This window comes from Artibeus jamaicensis, unplaced genomic scaffold (genome assembly GCF_021234435.1).
Source record: "Artibeus jamaicensis isolate MK-2021 breed Jamaican fruit bat unplaced genomic scaffold, CSHL_Jam_final scaffold_612, whole genome shotgun sequence".
NCBI lineage: Eukaryota > Metazoa > Chordata > Mammalia > Chiroptera > Phyllostomidae > Artibeus > Artibeus jamaicensis.
Window position 1 is genome coordinate 888,515 of NW_026522049.1, and position 13,021 is coordinate 901,535.

The following is a 13,021-nucleotide window of genomic DNA, read 5'->3' on the forward strand; positions in this document are numbered from 1 at the left end:
TAAAAAAATTTTTTTAATCCTCCAGGGATTGTATTATTACATGAAGCACATTTTTCTTTTTTTTTTACTTTATCTTTACCCAAGGACATTTTCTTAGTAATTACAAATATGTTTACTGATTTGAGAAAGAGAAACACCAAGATGAAACAGAAAGATCGACTGCTTGCCTCCCATTCGTGCCCCAACCAGAAATCGAACCCACACCCTAGGTGTATGCCCAGCCCAGCCCGTGGTGGCAACAGCTAAGAGCCTGGCAAACACAGAGGCAGTGGAGGTGGCCTGCTACCCCAGCTCCCCAGCCCACTAATGCCATCTCCATACTACAGGGACATTGCCCAAGTCCCACGAGACCCCAGATGAGACCCCAGATGCAGCAGGGGAACCACCATCCCAGTGGCTACGCTGCAACAGCGGGGACACCGGCAGCAGTAAGGAAGGCACCAGGGACTCCCGGAGGCACAGGCAGCAAGGGCACCTTGCAGGTAGGAAGTGGTGGCTATCAAATCTAACCGAGTCAGTCAGCTCAGGTAAGAGAAACTAAAAACACATCCTACAGTGCCACCTACTGGAAAACAAAAAAGGCCTCCAATTGCCAACCCAATGAATTGTTAGATTAAAAAAAAAAAGCTTTACCTAAATAAGAAAGTTGTTCACTACCTCAAATGCACTCGCTGAGGAAAAACCCATCAAGCACCATGAATAATCACAGTAACACATTATCACAAAAAGAAAATGATTCTCCAGAACCTAAACTGAAAGCCATAGAAGACTGTGATCACAATGTCAGAGAATTCACAATCAGTACCATGAAGAAACTCAAGGAGACAGAAGAAAACCCAGAAAGGCAGCCCATTGACCTCAGGCATAAAATTAATGAACAGAAAAAGTACTTCACCAAAAGCCTGAAACTGTAAAGAAAGAATCAAACAGAAATTCTGGAGCTGAAGAACTCAATAAATGAGATGAAGAATGAACTAGAAAGCACTGGAAATAGAGCAGACCACACGGGAGAGAAGACAGAAACCTAGAAATGACTCACAGGGAAGAGGAGAGAGACCTAAGATCCACCTGCCTCCAGGAGAAAGGGCGACACAGGAAAATGGGTCCCCAGGACAAGCGGAAAGAAACGGGGCAGCAAACAGAAAGTCTGTTTAAACAACTGACGGATGAGAACTTCCCAAACCTGGAGAAGGAGCTGGACATACAAGTACAAGAAGCTAACAGAACAACTAGTTTTCTCAACGCAGAAAGACCTCCAACACTATATTAAAGTTGTTAATAGTCAACGATAAAGAAAGAATTCTAAAGACAGCCAGGGGGAAGAAAAAACCCAGTGAACTAGATAAGAATGACATATTCCAAATACTGAAAGATGAAAACTGCCAGCCAAGAATAATTTATACATCAAAGTGATCCTTCAGATATGAAGAAGAAATACAGGCTTTGTCTAACAACAAAAAAAAAAGATAAGAAAAGAAAAAATAGATGATGGGGAATTCACCAACATAAGACCTGGCTTCTAAAAATGTTGAAGAGAGCTCTTCTGTCAGAAAGAAAAATGTAAAAGTACAGAAAAGTCTAACAAGGTGATAAATAGATAGAGATTATTAGAAAATTGCAACTATTACAGAACGGAGTGTTAAAAACATAACTATTGCCCTGGATGGTGCGGCTCAGTGGACTGAGCACTGGCCGTGAACCAAAGGGCACATGCCTGGGTTGTGGGCCAGGCCCCCAGTAGGGGACATGAGAGAGGCAACCACACAATGATGTTTCTTTCCCTCTCTTCTCCCTCCCTTTCCCTCTCTCTAAAAATAAATAAATAAAATCTTTTAAAAAAGAAAGTTACATTAAATTTATACATGAAAATAAAATATACAATATTCACATCCTAAAAAAATAAACTCTTTAACTAAAATGAAAAGCTGCAAATACTATACCGGTTTGGTTTTATGAGTGCCTTGAATGGTCCTCTTTGATTTTCCACCAGCTTGACATTTCAACTTTCCTTCAAGAATAAACATAAATGTAAAGATCAACAAATCGTTAATACACTATAAAATCAAACTATGCAAACTACTATACTACTGAAGATCAATCTGAACTACTGATGGAATAAAAAACAAATTTCTGGAAGCAGACTATTTTCACTGAGCAGCTTTCTCAGAAGAGGAGTAAATCAACTTCTTAAGGAAGTCAGATAGTCTGACAATTTAAAAACAAGGTCGGCCTGGCTGGGTTGCTCAGTTGGTCAGAGTGTCATCTCAATATGCCAAGGTTTCAGGTTCGATCCCCAGTCAGGGCACATAGAAGAATCAACCAAGGAAAGCATAATTAAGTAGAACAACAAATCATTCTTTCTGTCTCTCTCAAATCAATAAAAAAATTTTCTTTAAATAAATAACAGCAAGGTCAAATAAAAAACTTCAACCAAAAAAACTATGTTGAGATAGGATCTGAATTTGTTTCATGAGCGATAAAATTTTAAAAAATAAAAACAAGGTCATGTTAGTGATACATCTCGAATTATATATACAGGTCTGAAAAACTACTTATTTCAATACAAATTTTATTGCAACAATAAAATCAAGAATACCTTCTTTACTAGATAAGACTCATTATTTTGTTTCAACTTATATGATTTATGAAATACACTTTAATTTTGAAAAGGGAGGTTTTTAGTCTTTTCTATTTTTGCAGTCAGATGTATCTTTCTCATTTGTTCTATTCTTTCATAAGATACTACTGTTTTATAATCATTCTATTTCTGAAAACAATTCTAAACAGGAGTAAAAAACTTATAATGTACAACAAAATAATTTTCTTTCTGCTAAATAATTTTTGCCAGAACCCCGATGCAGTACAAATGAAGTAAACCGTAATATCTGTCCATGATTTATCTGCCCGTAAGCGGGCCTCCCTTATGTCGATCAGGCACGAAGGCCGAGACCTCCGCACTCACCTACACAACCTTTATTCATCCTTTCGTTAGAGACTTACCCAGTAGAATCACCGGCTTAGAACAAGTACCAGAGGAAATAGAAAAAACCCCAAAGAACAGGTGAGAACTTTCAAAAATTGATTTATTATCCTCAGAAATATCTGAGTACATCGCAGCCATAAAAAAATAACAAGTGGTTGTTTTTATAACTTTTACTTTTTATGGATTTATTAATTTTTTTTGAGAGAAAGAAACATCAATTCTTTGTTCCACCACCATTCGCTGGTGATCAGTGATCAAACCCACGACCGGGGTGTATCAGGATGACACTGTAACCAACTGAGCTGCTTGGCCAGGGCCCAAACTGATCTTAATAAATAAATAAATACATACATACATACATACATACATAAATAAATGCTTTTCTATAAGTGGAAAGTTTTAACGATATAAAATAATCCTTACCAAAAATTATAAAGTTAACATTCTTCTTTGTAATTATTATAGATATTCAGATAGTTTTAATTCTCTTGGCTTATAGTTCTATTATTTCACAATTAACATAAATGAAGCTTTTAAATTGTACTGGCTAATTTTTTAGGTATTTATACACAAAACTGTGTTATATACATATGTATGATTCATTATTGTATTTTCTTTCCTCTTATGGTTACTTAAACTAGAAGCCACTGTAATAAAAACACTTCCAGATTGCTTTGTGCTCTCAGTAACACAAAAAAGATGGCAAATGAAATTTAACAAACCATTTATAATACATAGCAACCATAGACATGTTTAGGTTTTATGTTGTTGCTTTTGTAGTAAATAATGTTGATATCTAATTTTTATTTGTATAAGAATGTGATGAAAAAAAAAACTAATCTCCTCTAACTTAAAAAACCCTAACCTACTAGTCACAATAATATGACAAACCCAAATTCATTCCTTGGTGAAACAATAAAATTAGTAACACTTTGCTGAAACCATTTGCATATCAGATAAAAAGGCTATAAAAACTACTTCCTATTTAATTTATGCTAGTTTGCCCAAGAGTTTTCTAATAGTAAACAGCTTTCAGTGTGGCGTATGGTTTAGGACTAAACGTCACCTTCTCATTTTCCACAAAATGACACGTATTTTTAAGACATACCATCATCATCTTTGCTTTCTAGAGGCACACTCCATGCGATCAGGTTTCGGGCCGTGCGCCCCTCCTCTGCGACGATCCTCCTCACTTTGTCGTGACTGTTGGAGCGCTGGAATGAAGCCTGCGTGCAGAGAAGCGAGTATTTGCTACATTAGTGGATCAGTCTACATATAAAATATATTTGGTAGATAAATTCATTACTTCTTATATTTCTCAGGAAGAAAACACTCAAATTCTAGTAATTTCTAATGATCTTGTTCTTCCAGAAATGCCAAGAGTAATTTAATAGTCTTAAACATTGTAATCCAGCCCTGCCTGGTATGGCTCAGTGGGCCCAGCGCCCCGAGCCAAAGGGCTGCTGGTTCCAGTTTAATTCCTAGTCTAGGGCACACGAGGCAACCCTTTCTCTCTCTCTTTCTCCTTCCCTCCCCCTCTCTAAAAACAAATAAACAAAATCTTTAAAGAAATTAAAAAATAAGAAAGTTAAAAGAGTAACTTTCTCAGAATGAGGTCTCTTCAACGCCTGGACTTGGCCAGGCCTCCATTATGTACAAGAAACAACTCCTACTCCTTTGCAGCACATCTCACAGTTAAATTTTAAATTATGAAATTATGTGATAAATTATGTATATGATACACAATATATAATACACACATATATATTTACATAGATGCTTCTTTTTGAAAACATAAGCAATAAAGGATAAACCAAAAACTAGTAAAAATGATTACCCACAGCACCCAGTAAAATGGCTACTGTCAGAAAAAAAAAGTGTTGGCAAGGATACATATGATACAAACTGGAACCCTTGTGCATTATTGGTCAGAATGTAAAAATAGTACAGCTGCTGTGGAAAACAGTATGGGGGTTCCTCAGAAATTTTTTTAAAGATTTTATATCTTTATTTTTACAGATGGGGAAGGGGGGGAAGGGGAGAGAGAGAAACATCAATGGGTTGCCTCCCATACATGTTCCAACTGGGACCGGCCCAGGAATCAAACTGGTGACCTCTCACTTTGCGAGACAACACTCAACCAAGTGAGCCACACCAGTCAGGGCCTCAGGAATCTTTAAACAGAATGACCATATACATGATCCAGCAATTCCCATTCTGGGTATACAGCACAAAGAACTGCAAAAAGGGCCTCAAAGAGATAACTGTACACCTGTGTTCACAGTGACTTTATTCTCAACATCTAAGATGTGGGAGCCGCCCTGTGCACCGGCAAATGAACTAGTAAGCAAAATGTGGCACATACACACAATGGAATACCATTCAGTCTTGCAAAGGAAATTCACATATGCTACAACCTTGAGGACACTATGCTGACATAAGCCAGTCAGAGAAAGGCGAGTGCTGTACGAGTCCACTTCAGTGTGGGACCTAGAGTAGTTGAAATCGCAATGACAGAAAGTAGAATGATGGTTGCCAGGGAGTAGAGAATGCGGAGCGAGGAGTCACTGTTTATTAGGTACAGAGTTTCGGTTTTGCAAGGTTAAAGGAGTTCTGGAGATAGATGGTGATGATGGTTACACAGTAATGTGAATGTGCTAAATACCACTGAACAGTACACTTAAAAAGGATTCAGATGTAAATTGTATGTGTATTTTAACAATTTTTTTTAAAAATTGAAAAAGAAAGGATTATCCACGAGGGAAGAAGAGGAAGAATAGAGACGAATATCAGACTTCTCTAAATGAATACTATCTTATAGCTTACATCTGGAACCATGTAAATGTTGTATGTGACAGTAAATAAAAATCAAAAAGAAAAAGAAATATCAAAAGATCAAAATGAAGACATGGAATAATTTTTCAAAGTACTGAGAGGAAAATCTGGCAACCTGGACTTGTATGCTGAGCAAGACCATGTTTGAAATGACAGGCAGAAAAAAGATATCTTAGCCCTGGCTGGTGTAGCTCAGTGGATTGAACGTGGGCCTATGAAACAAAGGGTCTCCGGTTCAATTCCCAGTCAGGGCTCATGCCTGGGTTGCAGGTCAGGTCCCCAGTAGGGGACACATGAGAGGCAACCACACATTGATGTTTCCCTCCCTTTATTTCTCCCTTCCCCTCTCTAAAAATAAATAAATAAATAAATAAAATCTTAAAAAAAAAAAAAAGATAACTTTAGGTAAACAAAAACAGTTTATAATTAAAAGGCCCCTCACTGTAGGAAATTCTCAGGATATAACATGCAGAAGGAAAGTAATCCCAAATGATCAAAAACTTAGAACTTCTTGTTATGTCATTAAGACGTAAAGCAGAGTGTGGTGCAGGGAGTGTGCAGTGGGTTATGATGCAGAACACAGGCAGACGTACTCCTGCCCTGGGCTCTACACTTTCAAAGACTGAACCTGTCAAAGTATCAAAACCCAAAGCTAAGCAGGAACTAACTGAGTGAACAGAAATGAAGAGGGATTTGCAAACTGAACTGAGACTCCCCCAGGCTACACAATGAGGGAAGGAAAGGGAAAGAGGGAGATCACAGCCTCTGTGCTGGGAGTAAAAACATCTAATTTTGCCTAGGAATGGCCACCCTCCCTCTCCCACAGGAGGTGTGCAGGCAGACAGGGCTCCCCTCTAAACTCCATGCCCTCCTTTTCCTGTAGTGGGGTGGTGTAGGGTATAGTGTAAGAAGACACTTAGAGCTGCCTGGAAATCCTGAGATAGAAAAGCATGGGGAAAGGGAAGCTGTCTGTCCAGGCTCCCTGGGCCTTTCGCCACACTGGTCCCCCTCCCAGATCCAGAGCCCTGCACCCCGCCCCCGCTGGGGAGCGCACTGCTCCTTTCAGAGCAGCTTGGCCCTGAGTAGAAAAACAGGTCAATCGGGTGGCTTTTAAAAATTAGGACATAAAAGAAGCTGGCTTCCATTTGAATCTCTGCTCTAGGTCCCACAAATGGCAGGGGCTCGGCCTGAGACCCTCAGTTGTACACTATATTACCGTGCTGTCCCACAAATGTGTTCTATCAAATATCTTTACGGAACAAATACTGCATCAGAAAAGGTAATAAGTCAAAAATACACGGAAGAGCCCTGGCCAGGTAGCTGAGCATTGTCTGTCATGCCAAGGTTGCAGGTTCAATCCCCAGTCAAAGCACATGCAAGAATCAGCCAATGAACGCAAAAATACTTGGAACAACAAATTGATGTCTGTCTCTATTTCTCTCTCAAACCAACAAATAAGAATATTTTTTTAAATAGATGGAAGAAAGGAAAGAGAAGCAAAAAAAAAAAAAACCCACCTAAGGTTAGTGTTTAAGATAGTTAATAGCTTACCATCATTCTTTATTTTCTTCTATGCCAAGAAGCTCATTCATCACATAATCCCGTGGGGTGTGACTCCTAGAATGAAGTATAGATAGATTAGTAGTGATAACATTGCCCCGAAATCATATTTATTCACAAAAATTCCCACAAATTTCTCATTAAATTAACAACAAGAAATAAAATTGCTCCTTCATACTGCCTGTTTCGATATAATATAGCATGTTTTAAATAGTCCATGCCCTCAGAAACAAATTAAATGGAAAAGAAGCAGTGTTATCACATGAATAATCCACAATATCCCAACCTGAAGGCTTCAAACTCTTTCCTACCATCTGTAAACACACACACAAACACTTCATATCCTGACTTAGTTTATGCATGTTTAACTGAAACAAGTTTCATGAAGTAATACTTACCCCTGTTGTGTGAGGTATACTCTGATATTTCCTTCTCTATTCCACTATTTAAATGCTTCCACTGCACTGACGTATGACTCACTAATGAATCGCAACCCAGTACATGAAACACTGTGTAAACTCTTCTTAGGGATTTTCAAAAAGTGAGATGTTATCAGACTATCTTATTTACCGATTACATAAGACTCTCCACAGAACAGAACCTACTTTTCAGGGAACCTACTTAATGTGGCCAGATCTTTACTCAAAGGAATCCGAAGCAGAGACAGTGGACAGAACACAAAGGGGCAGGGAAATTGCTAAAAAGAATGGCCTGACCCTGTACGAAGAAGAGCCACTGAACACAGAAGAGCAAGCAGCAACTAGAACCGAACCTTCTGGGACGACCGCCAAGATCACACTTATCCTTTGTCAAGTGAATTTGCTCCTTTTAAATGCAGAGCCTCAAATGAAAACATATGCCCAAACAAAAACTAATATACAAGAATTCACAGCAATATTATTCATCATAGCTAGAAAGTGAAAACCACCAAAATGTCCGTCAGTTGATGGATTAAAAAAGTAGTATACACATACAATGGAATATTGTTTGGCCATTAAAAGAAAGAAGGGGTACACACAGGAACTTTCTGGGAGGTGGACATGTTCTACACTGGGACTGTGGCAGTGGTTCACAGCTATGTATAAAGTTGTGGATATTCAATAAACTGCCCACTTAAAAAGTGGGTGCACTTTTGTATGTAAATTATAGGACAATAAAATTAAATCAGAGAAAAGGGCACATACCTTGGGGGGAAATGAAGGCTATCCCCAACTTATAAAGTTGTTGGAAGGATTAAATGAGATACACGTACGCTGAAATAAGCATGAGACAGTGGGAAAGAGGGCACACTGATGTGGGATGGAATCCAATTTAGTCAATTTATTAGATACTAATTATATAGCCACAAACAAGTCATTTAATCCCTTGGAACTGAAGTTTTCTATTCTGTAAGGACAATAACATCTACTTTACATAGTTAAATGTAGCATACTAGACTACTGACCGGTTAAAACAATATCTGACACATACAGGTGCCCATATAATTTTTTTATACAATATATAAAACCAAGCACATAGTAAACACTCGGTAAATGTTATCCTTTTTTTCCCTTTTTCTTGTATGAGAGTTTTCTCTTCTACCACACCTTAAGAGCCTGAAGGAAAGGATAAATACCTGATCTTCTCTTTTGCCTACATAGAAATGGTAAGCACTCAACAAAGATAGTGAAGGAAAAGAAGTTGAATGGCTTGTTGATAAAGAGGGTTAAATGGGCAAAACAGAGAACTTGGGGGGCAATGAAAGCACTCTGTGTGATATTATAACGGTGAAGCCCTAGAAAAAACATTTTTAAAGTCTACATTTTACACCAAGGTTGGAGGTTTGATCCCCGTCAGGGCGCCGCATACGGGAATCAACAAATGAATGCATCAATAAGTTAGAACAACAGATTGATGTCTCTCTTCTCTCTCCCTCTCCCTGCTTCCTCTTTATCTCTAAAACACCAGTAAATTTAAAAAAAAAATTTAAACACTATATCCTTTGGACTGTGGTTACCAGTTATTTAAAAATGCATTTTTGTAGTAACATTGATTATGCTTTCAGGCACAACCCAGGTGAACTGACCTAAACCAGCAGGTGGTTAACTAGAGAAAATAAATAATTACAGCCCAATGGCGTGGAAAGAAGGAAGGATAGGAGCAAGGGTTTGTTGGGGGCTTGCTATGGGCCAGGAGAAGCTGTAAATGCTGAAATGACACCTCGTTTACTTACTATCACAAATGTATGAGGTGGAAAGTATTTTCCCTATTTTACGGAGGAGGAAATCAAGCACCAGAAAACTTAACCAACTGCCAAAGGACAGTTCATGGAGCTGGGATTCAAACTGAGAGCAGTCTGCTTTCAAAACCATCGAATAACACTTCCACAAAAACAACTTTCCAAATCATTACAAACTGGCTGTATGATTAAATCAAAGACTAATTCCTCACTGAGTATTTATTATTCAAACCATTTCACTATGTGGCATAAATCAACAGGCACCCAACACATTTTTTTGAGACAGTCAGTTAGGAGAAAAAAAAATACCAGGGACAGAGCAGAGGGGATAACGCTCAGACTACACATCTCAAGTCTGAAAGCTTAATCCCAGATCCACCATGTACCAGCAGGTGACGTGGGACAGAAAATAACCTGTCAGCCTCAGTTTCCCCGTTCATACCAGGGGCATATCGACCATCCCATGCTTCTGCCTTGGCCTGTCTATGAGCATGAAATAGCTAATGTTGGTGAAGCCGATATGTGAACTGTAACAAGCAGTAATATAATCAAGGAATTGCTATATAGTACGAGGTCTCCACGGAACCGCTATTTTTATGGAGAATCTCTGGGCACGAAGAGAAGGGGAATGCCACCCGCCGCAGGCAGCTGCTCTGAGGAAGCGGCGCGTCCCGGGAGCCCGGCGGCAGCAAGTGCTGCTCCAGGGCCGGTCTTCGGCCCGCTTTCTCACCACATGACGGGGGAAGGAGCAGGCGAGGTGCCGGGAGGGAGGCGCTGACAGGTGCGAGGCCCCGGTAGGTCTCATCTTTTGGGCCGCCGCTCCCGCCCTGCTTCCCCGCAGAGCGTAGGGAAAGCGCGGAAAACCCGCTGACAGGGAGCGGACGGCGGCCATCCTGTCAGCGTGGGGCCGGCGAGAAGGGTCCTCCGGAAAACCCTGGCCGAGGGGGACACTCCCAGAGCATGCCCCCTCGGCCCGTACACGTCGCCGCCCTGCCCGCCTGCCCCACAGGCTTCCCTGGACGACCCCCAGGCCCTCCCCAGCGGCCGGCTCCCCTCCCCCCGTCGCGCTCCCCGGCCCTCTCCGCCCGCACGCCAAGAGAAGGGGAGCGGTGGAAGAGCGTACCCCGCCGCCACGGCGCCCCATGGCCCCTCAAAGCACCCCGTCCGTCAGCGTCCCCGCCCGCCAGCGTCCCCGCCCAAGCCCGCCAGGTCTTCGGGACGCGCGCCCCAGCGAACACTCACCCCCGCCGCCCAGCGCAGCGCGGGCGACACCGAGCGTCCCGCCGGGAAAGGGGCGGGGCCGCTGCGGCGCACCACGTGACCCGCGATCCGGCCTCCCGCGCGCAGGCGCATCAGCCCGCGAGGAGGGGCCGCGGAGAATGGAGTTCTGCGCTGTGTTTGCACAGCCTCCACTGTCCACCTTGCGCGCGCTCTCCTACTTGGTCCCTTTCCGCTATCTCTTATCCCCACAGAGTCTCACCGAAGAAGAACCTGGGAACACGCCTCAGAACCCACGCAAGACTACTCTGGAAAGCTCTATTCGGCCCCTCCTGTGAGCCAGGCTCGCAGGGTGGAGTAGACACCCGACAAAACATACTTAAATCACAGTTCTGAACAAAAATTGTAGTCTAGATTCTAGGCCATAATTATCATCGTCATCCAAGTGGGAGTTCAGACGCTTCACTCTTCCCTCTCCCGTGTCACAACAGGTGGGAAGTCATAGAATCCAATGGAGACTACCTCACAATTGGACTGTCAGCGTGGTGAAAACTGTCAGTGGAAGGTCCTTTCACCAACTGTATGCCCACAGGAGTCCCCGGTTTAGTATGAAGTGATGTTATCGGTCGAGGCAACCCAGCTCTAGCCAGGTAAACCACTCTTCCACAGAAATTGAGAGTGTGCAGCTGTGTTGCGGCAGAGATGAAGCAGGTCTAGGTGGAGAACTGCCCGCCCTCGCCCCTGATTGGTCCATTTCTATAAAAATGGGCCCTGATTGGTCCATGGAGATGTAAGTGAGGCAGACGGCCGATTGCAACCTCAGTCCAATCAGTCCAATTTGATCCTAGCTCTTGTGTAAGAGTCCACTTGCAGGCAGGAGGTATGGCAGCCCAGTCTGTGGCTTTTCATTGAAATGCAGCCTGCCTTGATCGGGCACCTCTGCTAAGAGCGGTTATGAATTTGAGGCCAACTAACCAGGAGGAGTCATTACTGGCAAGTGTATTCTTTTCCATGTCGCATCAGAACCATATCCTTGGCTATGTTCTGGCTCCTCTCCCCTCTTTCCTTTTTAGGAAACTTACTCTTTCATTGATTTTATTTACAAAAAGCTTATTATGCACCTATCACATATCAGCTGCTGCTCTAGGTGCTTGGTATTAGTAAATAAACTAGATTTTAAAAATTCCTGCCTTCTTGGAGCTGGGTGGAGACAGACAATAAACAGTAAGCACAACAAGTTACCCGATAAGGTGGTAAGCACTACAGTAAACAAAATAAGGATCAGGAGAATGGAGTACAGGCTGCAGTTTAATAAAAGATAGCCAGGGCCTCATCCTCATCAGTTATCCCCTCCCCCTAACCCTGGAATGTTCACATCTCCCCAAACGATTAATAGATTAAACCAAGAAAATCCCTCGAGTTGTATGATTATTCAGTCTAAACTGTCCCTTCATTGACTGCCCTATAGTCGTCCATTCCTTTCCTCAAAGCTCCCTAGTTCTTGTAGTAATGTCAACAAATAGTTGCAGTAGACTGTGCTAATTGCTATAGCAGAGAAACAGAAAAAGCAAAATGACGGGACAAAGAGACCTAAGAGATCAGCAATTTTGGTGGCAGGAAGTTAGAAAAGTCATCTTTCAGGAAACACTTGTGCTGGATCTGGAAGGTTGAGTAGGAATTTGCTAGGGGGAAAAAAAGAAAAGTAAAAAAATTATGAGCCCCAGGCCCTGACCAGTTAGCTCCATTGGTTACAGCTTTGTCCTGAAGTTTGCAGGTGCGACCCCAATCAGGGCACATAGGAGACTCAATGCAGAACAGATTGATGTCTCTCTGTCTCTTTCCCTGTCTCTCTCAAAAATCAACATATTAAAAAATTTTAAGAATTTTTTAAAGTTTTGAGCTCCTTCTATGGGTCAGACACCTTACATGGAGTACTCCCCCCACAAAATTTATTAGACAGGTGTTATTATTTCATTTTTCACATAATTTTTTAAAAATGAAGTCATTCATTCAAAGTGTACAGCAGGTGAGCTAAGGAAACCGAGGATCCAAACATGTGTCTGTGTTCTTTCATGACACCATGCTATTGTACTTCCATTAGGACAGAAGGGCATGTGACCAATCGCTGTAAATACTGTATGATGCCATCTATATGAAGTTCAAGAACAGGCAAAACTTGTATTCTACTTGGTAAGGGTTTCCTAGGT

The 13,021-nt window shown here is 41.6% G+C and overlaps 1 protein-coding gene across 4 annotated transcripts in view; it reads right to left on the bottom strand.

Annotated features, from left to right (window-relative positions):
* Window positions 1–10,898, bottom strand: part of SCAPER (S-phase cyclin A associated protein in the ER) — a 147,010-nt gene extending 136,112 nt beyond the window's left edge. For 2 of the 4 annotated variants that reach the window (XM_037155898.2, XM_037155896.2), the window contains exons 1-4: window positions 10,839–10,898; window positions 7,370–7,435; window positions 4,092–4,209; window positions 1,941–2,008 (exon numbers count right to left, since the gene is read on the bottom strand). In XM_037155898.2, coding sequence (XP_037011793.2) covers window positions 1,941–2,008; window positions 4,092–4,209; window positions 7,370–7,375 — 192 coding nt within the window. In that variant the 5' untranslated portion in view covers window positions 7,376–7,435; window positions 10,839–10,898. Of the gene's footprint in view, window positions 1–363; window positions 441–1,940; window positions 2,009–4,091; window positions 4,210–7,369; window positions 7,436–10,719; window positions 10,779–10,838 lie in introns of those variants that run through there. The other 2 variants (XM_037155897.2, XM_037155899.2) reach the window with 2 other exon arrangements.
* Window positions 10,899–13,021: the final 2,123 nt, after the last annotated feature.